This window comes from Calidris pugnax, unplaced genomic scaffold (genome assembly GCF_001431845.1).
Source record: "Calidris pugnax isolate Ruff unplaced genomic scaffold, ASM143184v1 scaffold247, whole genome shotgun sequence".
NCBI lineage: Eukaryota > Metazoa > Chordata > Aves > Charadriiformes > Scolopacidae > Calidris > Calidris pugnax.
The window spans coordinates 1801703-1815818 of record NW_015090980.1 but is presented as its reverse complement, the minus strand read 5'-3'; the positions used below and the strand labels follow the sequence as shown (position 1 = coordinate 1815818).

Sequence of the window (14116 nt, the reverse complement as noted above, 5' to 3'; positions counted from 1 at the left end):
TTTGTCCCCAACCCTCTGCTGGAGTCGCTCCCCCGGCCCACACCTCCCGGAGTGAGAGAAGTTCACAGATAAGGCAGTTCGTGTGAGAGGGAAAGCTGGGCCCTGCCAGCGGTCAAGCCCGTGCCTCCAGGCCTGAGAAGGGCAGTGACTCGCAGCACCAAGCCTCCCCCTTCCAGACAAGACAGAGAACAGAGACAGACAGACAGACAGAGCGTGGGAGGGAGGCACTCCTATGGTTTTGCATGGCTGCTTCCCTCCTTCCCTGGCTCTTGCTCCCAGCCCTCTCAGGACCACTCTATCCCCCTCCCATCTCCCAGCCCCTAATACAATTCAGATCCTTGACAGCTAAAAAAACAACAAAAGAAAACGAAAAGAACAAAACAACCCCCACGCCACACCCTTCGCATCCTTCTCCACCCGCTGCTGTGGCCCAGAGGGGACATCCTGACTCCCAAAAAGGTCCTGCAACTTTTGCCTCCTGGCGGAGCTGAGGCCAAGCAGGAGCTGGGCCCATTAATTCCCTGTGATCTCTATAACATCGTCGTCTTTGTCCTCGTCATTAGAGCTGCATCCCACCTCTGGGACCTCCTGGGGTTCAAACTGAGGCACCTGGGACCGAAGGAGGCCCCCGGCCGGGTAGCCCGAGTGAGGGGACACGTAGCCAGGGTAGGCAGATGCCATGCTCCTGGGAAGGCTGTTAGGCAAGACGGGGGCTGGGAAAGGAGCAAACATCCTGGGCTCGGGCAGGAGTGACTGCGTGAAGGGAAGCGAGTAATTGGGCAGCACCCCCGTCAGAGAAGGGTTTAGCATGAATGAGGGGACGCTGGCGGTGGCTGAGGTAGCAGCAGAAGAGCTGGCGGTGCCGGCTGTCAGCAGAGGGTCAGTAGTCACAGGGAACACCAGATGAGGGTCTGGGAGTAAATTGGGCAGCTGGTAATAAGAGGAGCCAGTGCCCATGTACAAGGAGTTTCCTGGTTGGGAGGCAAATGGATGGGTTAGGTTGTGGTTTAAAGAGACAGGAGGCATGGCGAACCCACCAGAGACGGGGTACCCGTGTTCGTACGGCTGCGCGGACGATGGCAACTGGCGCTTCTTCTGCTGCCTGCGGGCTTGCTCCTCCGGAGCCGACGGCGAGGTCGACTTGCGCTTGTTGCCCCGTAAGTCCAACACCGAGTGGGCATCGCCGTGCTGGCTGGTGGCCGGCAGGGCCGAAGAGACGGAGGGAGCCATGCAGTGAATCCCCACACGCTGCTCGGCTCCTCGGGCTGCTAAGCCGGGCGCGTTGTCCACGCGAGCCTGGTGGCCTTGCGCTGCCACGTTGGTGCTGGGAGAGCTGTGCCGGGACTCCCGGGCAGCCGCTGCCTCCGCGTACTGCTGGAGCTCGCTGATGATCTCGGGGCTGTCGGGGGATATGGGCCGAGTGAGCTCCTCCGCGCTGGGGAGCTGCGGTGATGAGGCACTGTGTCTGCCATTGCTCGTGGACTCCAGCGAAGAGCTTTGGGAGCCTGGAAAAGAGGAGATGGAGCAGGTGAGAGAGACAACCTTGGAGAAAAACCTTGTGGGGCCGAGGAGCAACAGTGGAAAGGAAGGCGAGGATATGATGGGAAGATTGTGGGAAGACACAGGGGCGATGGAAGGCAGGCAGGGAACACCGACCGCCCCAGATATTTGGGTAAAAAAGGGTATGAGCCTCACACAGCCCCCACAGCCCCCTACCTGAGGCAGCTGTCCGACGGTCTTCATTGCCCTTTGGCTTCCCAGTGGTCCGGATTGCAAAAATTCGCCCGTCACTGGTCCGGATATATGTCCCTAGAGCAGAGGCAAGAACAACTTCATTTGCAGCTCCCGTGAGGCTGCCCAGGCAGGAACAGGACAGCCGTGCTGTGTAAGGCCAGCCCACAGATCACACAGGGAGATGGCGGGGGACTTCTGCCCCCTTCCTCACTCCTCATTTCCACCCTTTCAGCTTTCCTGGGTTGGAGCTCACCCCCTCCCCATGCACTGCCGGTGGGAAACGTGGAACTTCATGCTCTGGACTAAGTTTGCTCTGGAAGCATCAGGAAGCGTTTGGCTGCCCCAGGACATGCAGAAGCATTGTGAGAATGAGACACCCAGCCAAAGTCCAACAGCTCCTCTCAGAGGCAGCAGAAGCCACAGCTGCCATAGCTCTGAAGCGTCAGCGACAACAGCGCACCCAAAGCACGGGCTGCCCAAAGCCACTGCAGAGTTCACATCTCCTCCCCTTCTTGTTTCTTTTCCTCTCAAGGGACAGATTCATGCTTTTGCACCCTTTGCTACTCAGCATTGGCTAGGACCCTATCCGTAAGTCTTACCCAAGACAGAGAAACTGACCTTTTGTCCCTCGGATGATGTGGATGCTCTCCCCAGCACTGATTCTTGCCTGTACATCAGTGGATGTGTTTGTACCCGGAATCACAATATCTGGCAGTGGGGGAAGAAACACAACAGTGCCCTTGAAACTACACGGCAGCCACAGTCAGGAGCGGGGAGGTGCAGTTGTTTCTCCTATGCACTCTGCTAGAGAAGCAAGCTCTGGGCTTATTTCTGAGCAGCACAGGAAGGCAGCAGAGGCTCCAAGGAAGCAAAAGTCACACAGCTCTGGCATAGCATCTACCCAATCCCAAAAAGGACAACTGGTAAGAGTACTGCAGGCCCTCTCACAGGGATTTCACTCCTAACAACTCGCCAGCCCCATGCCCCTTGCACACCTGCAAGGAAAGTCCTCCAGGTACAAGGGAACCACTCAAATACAGAGAGACAGTATCATAGAATCATGGAATCGTCTAGGTTGGAAGAGACCCTTGGGATCATCGAGTCCAACCATCTACCCTACTCTACAAAGTCCTTCCCCATACCATATCCCCCAACACCACATCTAAACATCCCTTAAACACATCCAGGGATGGTGACTCAACCACCTCCCTGGGCAGCCTATTCCAATGCCCAACCACTCTTTTTGTGAAAAATTCTTTCCTAATGTTCAGTCTAAACCTACACTGTTGGAGCTTGAAGCCGTTCCCTCTCGTTCTGTCACTAATTACCTGTGAGAAGAGACCAGCACCAACCTCTCTACAGTGTCCTTTCAAGTAGTTGTAGAGAGTGATGAGGTCTCCTCTCAGCCTCCTCTTCCTCAAACTAAACAGTCCCAGCTCCTTCAACTGCTCCTCATATGATTTGTTTTTCAGGCCCTTCACCAGCTTCATTGCCCTCCTCTGCACTCGCTCCAGCACTCTTGTATCTCTCTTGTATCAGTGGCTCCAATACCTGTCTGCCCACAGCCCACGTGGGCATCAACAACTCATCCTGCTTTCTCAATTCACCTTGGGCATCACAACTCAACTGGCTGCGAGCGTCAGCAACTCACCTGTGGTGGTGACAATCTTCTGCACAAAGACACCAGCTCGCTGCAGATAGTTGATGGGGAAGTTGACAGCAGGGTTGGAACTTGAGGTTGATCCTGCACTACCCATGGGGACATGCCGGGGCATCATAGGAATGGGTGTGGACTGAACTGGGCGGACGCTTGCCACTGGCTTGTCCTCACCCTTGAGGGCTGGTCGCCTAGTGAGAGAGGAAGGAGGAAAGTGCAGTGCCCTCCCGACAGGGATCAGTGTCCTCTGCTCCCCCATTTCATGTTTGCAGCATGGGAAGAAGGGGAAGAGGCAGGTACTCACCAGTTTCTCTGGCTAAAGGCAGGGATGCTCGTCAGACTCTGGTCACTGGCTGGGTAATACTGTGCGTAGGACGGCCGGGTGTAGGGGACGGATGCTCGCTTTTCCTCCTCATAGCTCTTCTTGGCTGCTTTCTTCTCTGCCTTGGTCAGCTTGTGCTCCTTCCGGTCGATGAGCAGTGACTCATGCTGAAAAGGCTCCTGCAACCCCACAGCACTGAGGTTTTGACACCAACACACCACAAGAGGGAACCAACATGCCCCAAATGGCAACCACCTGGTCCCTGCACCAGCGCTGTCTCCATGCCAGGCTGGAGCAGGGAAGAGGGGAGTTGGGAGGCAGAGATGGTCATGGTGAAAGTCACGTTGGGCATGTGATGCGATCAAGGCTCAGCTTGAAGAGTGACAGAGTCAGCTAAGCCATCGCTCACCATCACTAAGCCTGCCCAGCCAAGGCCATCGGTCGCCATGAGCACACAGCAGAACCCAGGAGCCAAAGACCAGGCTAAAAGTGGGCACATGGAACCTGCTGAGATGCCACCAGAGCCCCACGGCACCCGGCCACAGGCCTGCTCTGCAGCACCACCCTACCAGTAAAACTCTTCACAACACAGGCAAGTGCGGGCTGTCCCAGCTTTGTTTTAAAGCCACCCCAGGAAGACAGCAGGCAGCGAGCTGGGATATGCCACTGCCACCTTCCCACCCAGCACCAAGTTGAAGAAAGGAGTGCCCCCCAAACCTGTCCAGCTCAGACGTGGCTCTAAATGTGCAGACAATATTGCAGGGAAGGGCAGGCCTCTTAGGGCACTCTCTAGATGATTTTTTACCAACTCCCACCAGCACACAGATGTCCTCCTTGCCACCACGTCCCCATCACACAGACAGACTCCTCTAGACCTCCTCCTGCCCGTGCAGTGCTGTGCCAGCAAGGAAACAGGCTGGTCTTACCTTGGTGATGAGGTGAGGATACTTGAGACAGGCTAATTGTAGAACAGACTCCTTCATCTTGCTTGGATTGAGGGAGAGCTGAGCAGGGTCAGATTCTTCTTCCACAAAATGCAGCAGGTTCTCCACCTCCCGTCGGGTGAAGTTCAGCACTGGGTTCAGATCATCCACCACCCGATCTGGAAAAGGGAGGGAAGGGAGTGAGCAGAGAAGGCAAGAGAGAGGTACTGCTGCCTGTTGCCCTTCCTACAGTCCCCTCCTAACAGAGCTCCCCTCCTTGCCATCTGCACAATCCTCAGAAGCCTTTTGTAAACGTCAGGGCAGGGAGAAAAATCATCAGCCATGTTCAGAGATGAGCCTGTTTGGCCAAGTCAGGCTGACAAATGCCTTGTGCTCCAGACTGCACAGCAAAGCAGTGCAGGTCACTGAGCTCCTGGCATGCAGGAACACGCAGCTAATTATGGATGGTGTCCCATCCTGTATCACAAGGCTGAGAACATACAAGCCCTGGGACAGAACTGCAGCCACATCAGTACGTGCCCTCCCACAAACCCCACCAAAAAGGCTCAAGTTAATAACTAGACGATGAAATTTACAGAACTTTGAGTCAAAAGCTTAGAAAAGCTGCCACAGTCCCTCTCTGAAAGTTTTCTTTTCCTGCACACAGGGCAAATGGGAGCACATGGAGAAAACATCTATATCCAAGACTCTCCTGGGAGCCCAGCCAGCTGCCAAGGGAGTCCACCTCAAGTGCAAGACAGCATAGTGGGCTGCTGCCTCTGGAGTTGGGTTTCGAGACAAAGAAGCACACAGGCAGCAGAACTCTTTCTGGGTCACCACAACCTTCAGCTGCATGCTCTGCAAGAGCAGCTCGACAGCTGGCACAAGACAAGCTTTTGGTACAAGGGCAGGTCAGAATGAGATGAATTCATTATTCTTGGCTCCTAAGTAAGCACTAGAAGTCAAAGATATTGATTTTTTTTAATTTTTTTTTTTTTTAATTTGGCTATTTTCTCTCTCTTTCTGCTGGAAAAATGGAAGTATAGAGCCATTTAATAAGTAATGCCCAGTTTAAGATAAACAAAACCCAGGCACAAGGGAAAACAAGATGAATGGCTGTGCATTGCACTGGTAGCACAACCCTGCTGCAGGTGCCATCTCTACAACCCCTACTGCTCTCCCTTGCATTTCTGACAGGGTTTCATGTCACCATCAACTCATAAACATCAAACATAGCCCTAAGATAACATGGCTGTCATTTCTTTGGCAGTTTGATTTTCAACTTTAAAAAAGCCAGAAGTTATGAAACCCACAGAAACGGGACTTGAAGGAGCCACAGGGAGCAAAAGACAAGAGTGGAGCCCCATATCCACACTTACCTGACATGCCCTGCTTGGAGATCTGACGGTCATAGATCTTCTTCTCAAGGGTGTAGTCAGAAACCAGTCTGTAAATGTGGCATGGCTTCTTCTGCCCATAGCGGTAGACTCGGCACACAGCCTGGGCATCATGGCATGGGTTCCAAGAAGCATCAAACACCACCACTCTGTTTGCTCCAATGAGGTTGACACCCAAACACCCAGCACTGAAAATTAAAGGCAAATTTCAAATTGATGCCTTGGCCAATTCTCACAGTTTCTAGGCAGGGACAGCCATCACAGCCAAGAGTCCATGAGGACTATGTCTTTGGAAAGTTCCCTCCAGTCATACGGGCAACTTCAAACCCATGCTTGGTTTCCAAGACCGTCAGTAAGTCGTTGCAGAGGACTAAGGCTAAAAACCTACACCCCTGGGGAATTAAGAAGCAGATGGCACTGTCATCCCATAGAGTCTTGAGAGCACACTACGAAGATATTTAAGAACTGAAAACCCATAAACATACAGACCACCAGCATGAGTCCTCCACTGCGCCTTTCTACTGCAGCCAACTTACCGTGTGGACAAGAGGAAGAGCCAAACAGAGGCATTGCTGGGGTCATTGAACTGGTTAATCAGCCGTTCCCTTTCCGAGGCAGAGGTGCTGCCATCCAGTCCTGAGAAGGAAATTAAGGACTCGTTTAAAAGCTCTGTATGTTCGGCGGGATCCCATCAGAACAAAACCACTTCCCAAACACTGAGCTTTCACACTGGTTCCCAACCAATTCTATGTCTTCCTCAAGTCATGCTCTCCAGGATCTCAACCAGACCACTCTGTACCTCTAATTTGCCCAGCCAGGCAGGTGCAATGCAGCCAGCCAGGGTGGAATTTGTACAACTGAAAGATCAAGCAAGACATCACTCAAGCATGGCAAGGCCAAGTCTGGGAGTGCTACAACACCCTTAGCCCGTAAGGCTCCATACTAGGCAAGACAGACAGACAGCAAGAGCAGCAGGCACAAAGGCTTCACGTATGCTGGAAGCTTGAGGAACCAAGAGAAAGCAAAAAATTTAGAAGCCTTTGGCAAAACCCCACAGACTGTATCTGAGCACGGAGAGTACAGGTCTAAAGGAGTGCAAGGGGTATCATGTGTCTGTTCTTGGGCAACAGCTTGCTTCTGCGAGCTCTGCAAAAATCAGGAACACCATATCTGCTGCTCATCTTAGTCCCAGCCTGTAAAGTAGCCACATAAAAGCAACAATCCATGTGGAACAAGATTTAAAGCTGGGGAAGAAGGGAGGACAACTTCACAGCAGCGAGCTAGTGAAAGCATTCCACAGTGATTCTCGTTTGGGAAGCATGATCTAGAAAATACCCAAACAGGAAGCAAAAAGTATCTTTTACAACTTAAAAAGCACTAGTGTCTAAGTGAGATGTTAAAGACATCTAACAACATCTGAGTAAGATGTCAAAAAGAAGATTTAGAAATTATTAGTTAGTTGCTATCAAATTGACACTGTCTTCCTAAGCAAGTGAAGTAAGAACAGTCTGAATGAGATGTAAGAACAGTCTGAATGAGATGTCACCAGAAGAATGCTTCAGAAGAGTATTTTCACACCCAGGGACAACTACAAGACGGTGGTGGGTGACTTTCAGGAATTAGTCTGTCATAGAGGATCAAACAGTGTCACACCAAAAGAGAACAGGATTGGCTGCACTCACTGTAATAGTTGATGTTTCGGACCCAGTTGTGAACTCCTCCATCTGAGCCTGGAGGACTTGGCATTGGTCTCTTTGCCAAAAACTCTTCAATGACAGATAACGTGGACAAGCTCTGGCTGTAAAACCAAGATCTATGTTAAGGAGAAAGCCCCCATAGCAGCAAAAGTGGAGTATCAGAACTCTTCCCCAACCATGACAGCACTGACAGTTGGAGTATCAGAACTCTTCCCCAACCATGACAGCACTGACAGTTGGCAAACCCTGTTTGTGGCAGCACACCTCTCACTAGTAAACCTGACAGTGGCAGAAGTATAAAATCCATGGAGGAAAACCAGGATCTAACAGAACAAAGGAGAAAAGGGGAACTGCCACACCACTCACTTCACGTAACAGCCTCCTGGTACCAGGAGAGGTTTTCCTACTCCAGCATTTAGTCACTCTAGGATCAGCTGTTGATACTTTGCTTACCTGAAGACCAAGATCTTGTCTCCAAGCTTCACACTTTCCTCAATTAGGTGGAACAGTAACACCATCTTGGGTGAGTTGTCCAAGACTCCCGTCTGATAATCACACAAGATGTCTTTGGCCTACCAAGAAATGGGAGACTATTACAGGTGGAGTTGCTCATTCTCTGTTTAGTTCAACAATCCTACCTCAAGGTGAGACAAATAAGTCATTGCAGACAGGTTATATACATCCAACTGGGTCCAGGTGACAATGTCACTGCCAACTACTGCTGCTACCTGCCATTCCAGAAGCTCCAAATGACAAACTTCTTGGATTATGGATGAATGAGCACCCTCTTAACCTCTCATGACTCTCTATCTCAAGACCTCTCCTCCAGCCTACTAGATTTACCACCATCTTATCTAGATTAAACTTCACCCTAACACCTTTCTTAGAATAACAAAGTCCACAGACTTCTTGGTCAGATGAAAACAGTGGTATAAAAGAGAGTTGCCTGCACTCCAGCCTCACGAGAGTCCCAAAATCCTACCCAATGCCAGACAGACATGCTTATCAAGATGCTCTGCGGCAGAGAAAAAAGGTGGGAAATCCTCAACTCTTAAACAGAAGAGTCTTTTCTTTGCCATAGTTCGGAAAACTACCCTAACAAAAAGAGTATAGTCTTTCAGAGTATCTAGTCTATGTTTATCATAACTCTCCAAACGAATGGTTTTCCAGCAGTGGTACTCACCCACTCATAAGTAACGACCTGATTTGCTCTCTCCTGAAAGGGGTTGAAGCCAACACTCTGGAGGAACTTGCTATTGGTGGCATCTCCAACTGGTGACGCCATAGCATTACTCTCTGTTTTGACTTTAATTCCCTGAGGCTGGCAGCGGGAATTAGTACTTGCTGTGCCAAGGTCATCCACATCCAAATCCTGCTCATTTGCTAGATTCTCCTTTTGCAGAGCTTCATACAACACGTCTGGATGGTTCCAGATCTGAAGGAGTACAAAAAGAAAGGGGTTAGGCCTGCACTGGCCTGCTGCCTGCCAATGATTGCAGACTGAAAGCCCCCACAGCTATTCAAAGGAAAGAAGTAATGCTTTGATCACCTCATCACCATCCCCACATGGAACTATTAGGCGTTGCAGAGAAAGCCAGTCTGACTGCATTAAGGTAATAAAAACAGAAGACACGAATCTGCCATGACACAAGGTACAAACCCTCCTAACCAAGGCTCTCCAGACTCTAAAACTGCCAAATTCTTTCCCTGAGAAGAAACCAGAAGGCCACTATGCACCCACACAGTGCAAACACAGAGGAAGCCACTTGTTTGCACTGCAGCAGGTAAGTGATCAAAGTATCAGCCCAGTATCATTCAGCTGATGGCTGCAGGTGTCCCGTACAAATTTGAACAAGACATTTAATATCCCTGCACCCCCGTTCTGGAAGTAGGGATAGAAATTCTGCAGGGCACTCCTGGGAGAGAAGATGCGTCTGGCCAACCACACTTATCTCCTGTTTTCACTCATATTCCTTTTCCTTCCATACTAGAATATTTCTCTGCAGCTCCTGCCAAAACCTACCTTACAGCAGACACAGAAAGCTTTGAGTGGGTTCAGTCCCAGCCAGCCACTGTTGCCTGCATCTCGGAACCGGTTCATGAACTCCGTATAAAGGGCCCGCTGGATCTTGGAAAGACGTACCAAAATGACGTGTTCTTCCTTAGATGGGAGCTGAACCTTCAGCACATTGTGGCCTCGCCTGGGGAGGAAATAAAGAGAGAGTTAAACAGAGGAAAGGGAATTTCCCAATCTGACCTCTCTGTGGCTGCCTGTAGGGTGAGATTTTGACTTCTTGCCCACCTGGCTGCTGGGAGAAAGACCTCTAGTTGCATGCTTCTCTAATGTATGACACTTCCAAGATACTCTTCCCGCAGCCAAATGCCAACTATAAGACCAGTTACAGAGATCTCAGATCCTCTCTGTGGCTGCCTGTAGGGTGAGATTTCTTCTTCTGCAGGGAGAAAGACCTCCAGTTGCATGCTTCTCTAATGTATGGCACTTCCGAGATACTCTCCCTGCAGCCAAATGCCAACTATAAGGTCAGTTACAGAGATCTCAGAAGTTACAATCTTCTAGCACAGGTCACAGTGTTAAGAGGGTGAAGAAAGTCCTGTTTTCCATGGAATTTGAAAAACAGAAATAAGACCTAATGTCTCTTTTCAGCTCTACCAATGACTAAGACACTCCATCCAAATCACTGGTCCAGCATCTTAGAACCCTCATCTGAGAAACAAAATTGATTCATTTCCAGAGTGGCAGAGACACTGTCACTTTTCATAACTGAGGGCTCATGAAACACTATCCTTGGGTAGAGGATGTCAGAAAATAGTTGATAAGAATGTGCACTAGGACATCAAAATAAACCTGAGGTCACTCTGGTGCAGTTAGTGTTCTCCATTATCAGAGTCTGCAGTACCGAAGCAAACTAACTTTAATTCTACCCCCAAGGCAAAACAGAGCCATAAGGACCACTTTGCAGCTGACAGATTGAAGAAGACAGAGATTCTTAGAGAAATATGGAGCTGCTAACCTAAGAATCTCCTCTGTGGTTTTCTCTGTGTGCGTAAGATCTTGCCACAAAGACAGATAAGGTACCCGTTTAAAACTCAAGCCTACGAAGCTGGATCGATGGGCTGAGGCCAGTGGTGTGAAGTTCAACATGGCCAAGTGCCGGATCCTGCACTTGAGTAACAAAAAGCCCACGCAATGCTACAGGCTTGGAGAAGAGTGCCTGGAGAGCTGCCCGTCAGAAAAGGACCTGGTTGCCAGCTACTGAATATGAACCACCAGATTGCCCAAGTGGCCAAGGCCAACAGCATCCTTGCTGTCTAGGGAAGTGGTTGAGTCACCATCCCTGGAAGTATTTAGAAGACTATTTAGATGTGGCACTTAGGGACATGGTTTAGTGGTGGACTTGGTAGTGTTAGGTTAACGGTTAGACTCAATGATCTTAAGGGTCTTTTCCAACCTCAATGATTCTACGAGGCAGCATGATTAGCTGTACTGCATAAACTCAGCAAACGAGCAGGTTAATTTGGGATGAAGGAGCGTGGACTATACCATTAAGAACCCCCTGTGGACTCACCGCTGCACAAAGCCTTCCAGCAGGCTATGCAGGACGTGACTGCGGTACCTCATGAGACGGACATCTTGAGGGGTGCTGTCAATACACTGCCCATTCAGGATAGGGCGCTCAAACATGTTGCTGAATTCCTGCCGGGAGCCTAGAAAGTCAGGTCGGACGAAGTCTACCATGCACCAATACTCAATGAGGTTGTTCTGGAGTGGGTAGCCAGTCAGCACCACCCGTCGGCGGGAGCGGATGTTCTTCAGGGCCTGCGAAGTGCTGGCATGGCAGTTCTTTATGCGGTGTCCCTCGTCACAGATAACCACGTCTGGGCCAGGGCGAGACAAAGCCTTCTCGATCCCTGAGGACAAGGAACATTAAGCGTTAGTTAGAGATGAATAAGACAAAGTTCTGCTTTTATATGGTCACCAACTTCATAAGAAAAGTCAAAAAAAAAAAGGGGTAGTTCTGTGTCCTGGTTTGAGGTACATTCTGAAAGACAAATAAAGCAGTATTTGTGGGTGGCAGAGAGCAAGGCTGTTTCAGGAAATTAAAAGTGACTAGACACTAGCTCCAATTTAGCATAATGTGGTAATGACCAGACATGACTGTCCCTTGATTTCTGTCCAATAACCCACACTGCATCAAGTTGGGTGTCTGGCATCAGAGCAGACTGGCAAAGCTCACACAGAGAAATCCCCAAGTTCGGTGTCCTGACTTCCATGCTCACTTGCAGCTACTGCAAGAAATTAAAGACTCGACTGAAGCTCAACAACCTTCTGTCTCCAAAGACACAATCCTGCACAGCAAAGCTTGATCATGTCAGGGATGTTAAAATCAAGTTATAGGTTGTTTCCCTGTGCTGCCAGAGTTGATAGCTAGTGGGACAACAGGATCACGCTCGCTCTCTCAAGGACTGGCCTCTCACCTTTCAGAAGCTCTTGCTGCCGGTCTTCTTCATCCAAGTCAATAATGACAGGGCCAGTTTGTTTCTTTGTTTTCTTCTTCCTCCCAGTGGCAAAGGACTTCTTCAGTGAGAGGAGACGGTACATCTCATATCCCATCAGCAGCACACCACCTTCTATCACCCAGTCATTCACCACCTTTGCACGTGCAGCTGTTGTCCTGCAAAACAGGCAAACAAACCAAATAAACTGAAAGCTTTATCACCAGTTTCAGTTTGAACAACTGGATTGGAGTCTGCTGAGAAAAAAAGAGCCATTCAATTAATTAAAGCACTTTCTTGCATCAAACTAGCCCACCAGATCCCATCCAAAAGTAAACACATGGCTGGAGTAGCATCAGCAGATTCAAAATACATTCCACCCAGAAGGTGAAGACCTCAACAGATAAGTCTACAAACACAGCTGATGAACTGAGAGTCCCCTAAGATCACTACACTGTCCTGATCCATGCAAGAAAAATGACCCAGAAAGGAGGAGAGATCCATAAGCCAAGAATACACTCCAAACCAGGCTGTAAATACAATCACTGATCTCTCCTTTCTGGACAAGGAGGCTTTGTATAACTTGCCAGAATCCCTCAAGGACAACAAAATTCACCGAAAGTCATAGAGTCGGGTAGAGGAATCCCTAAGTGCGTGAAAAACCTCAGGAAAAAAAAAAAAAACAACCCACATTTAAAATACAAGAGACACATGGAATCCCAGGACTCTGACAGGGCTAGCAGTGTGCCACCAGAAACAAAACATAGCACTTCTGCTCCTCCCTGCAGAAGTAGCTCTGTCTCTGGAACTATAGTTCCTGATCTCACCATACATGGAAGAGCAGAAAGGCACGTCAGCAGTGTGAGAAGGGAGCGTAAGATATAAATATCGAATGAAATTAATCAGTAAATCTCTCACAGGTACCAAAATCCTCCCTTCAAGATGGCATCCACACCAAACGCAGAGCAGGAAAGATCCAGGAGTTCAGGGCACAGAATTAGCTCAAATTAAACAGTCTGCAACAGCAATTCTGATAACAGTTCCATAAGACACAGTCCAAGAGCTCAAAAGGGCTTTTACCAGCACCTACTTGTGTTCATCATTCAGGATATGGACTTTGAAGGTGCGGGGCTGGACCTCTTTGGAGTTATAATCAGCAGGAAGGTTTTCAGGTGCTGGGAGCCACATGTTGAATTCTGCTAGCCAGTTCTGGAGCGTATTCACCTGAAAAAGTTTGCCATCGAAGGATTAAAAACTCACTTGAGTCACTCTGGATTTTAAGAGCAAAAACGAGAACAGGGAATGACACTCAGCTGTGCCCAGACAGAAGACCACAGCACGCAAACTCAGGGATACAGGGAATGAAGGAGGAAGAAGAAGAGCAGGGGTATGATAGAGCATGTTGTGAGATGGGACACTATTCAAAATCTTCTCTACGCCAAGAAAGAAGCAGTGCAAGGAAGCCCCTCAGCCAGCCCTTCACGTAGCTACTTACAGGTACAATGGCAAGAACAGTCTTTGCCTCCGTGTGCCGAAAAAGTACATCCAAGAAAGAGATGACCTGTATGGTCTTGCCCAGGCCCATGCTATGTGCTAAAATACACCCAAACCCACTGCTGGTTTTAAATCTCTCCAAGGACTCGACCAAGTTGTCATACAGGAATCGGATCCCGCCAATCTAGACAGAAAAGTAAAAAAGGTATTAGAATAGTGGAAGAAAAAACCCACCAAGATGGGTATGTATTTCCAGAGTGGAAAGCACATTAGGATCGCATAAACCATGAAAATATAAAGGGGATGTTTCAAGTTCCCTACAGTACTCTAATCTAGGGAAGGCTCTGAAAGCTTCAGATACTCATAAAACTTCCTGA

The 14116-nt window shown here is 49.4% G+C and overlaps 1 protein-coding gene across 3 annotated transcripts in view; it reads right to left on the bottom strand.

Annotated features, from left to right (window-relative positions):
* RAD54L2 (RAD54-like 2 (S. cerevisiae)) overlaps nucleotides 1-14116 on the bottom strand; it is a 49097-nt gene that overhangs the window by 3534 nt on the left and 31447 nt on the right. For 2 of the 3 annotated variants that reach the window (XM_014953541.1, XM_014953542.1), the window contains exons 6-21: nucleotides 13741-13923; nucleotides 13336-13469; nucleotides 12228-12424; nucleotides 11318-11660; nucleotides 9754-9931; nucleotides 8914-9165; nucleotides 8184-8302; nucleotides 7716-7831; nucleotides 6570-6669; nucleotides 6016-6221; nucleotides 4640-4815; nucleotides 3696-3892; nucleotides 3386-3582; nucleotides 2353-2442; nucleotides 1717-1809; nucleotides 10-1505 (exon numbers count right to left, since the gene is read on the bottom strand). In XM_014953541.1, coding sequence (XP_014809027.1) covers nucleotides 514-1505; nucleotides 1717-1809; nucleotides 2353-2442; nucleotides 3386-3582; nucleotides 3696-3892; nucleotides 4640-4815; nucleotides 6016-6221; nucleotides 6570-6669; nucleotides 7716-7831; nucleotides 8184-8302; nucleotides 8914-9165; nucleotides 9754-9931; nucleotides 11318-11660; nucleotides 12228-12424; nucleotides 13336-13469; nucleotides 13741-13923 — 3573 coding nt within the window. In that variant the 3' untranslated portion in view covers nucleotides 10-513. Of the gene's footprint in view, nucleotides 1-9; nucleotides 1506-1716; nucleotides 1810-2352; nucleotides 2443-3385; nucleotides 3583-3695; nucleotides 3893-4639; nucleotides 4816-6015; nucleotides 6222-6569; nucleotides 6670-7715; nucleotides 7832-8183; nucleotides 8303-8913; nucleotides 9166-9753; nucleotides 9932-11317; nucleotides 11661-12227; nucleotides 12425-13335; nucleotides 13470-13740; nucleotides 13924-14116 lie in introns of those variants that run through there. The other variant, XM_014953543.1, reaches the window with a different exon arrangement.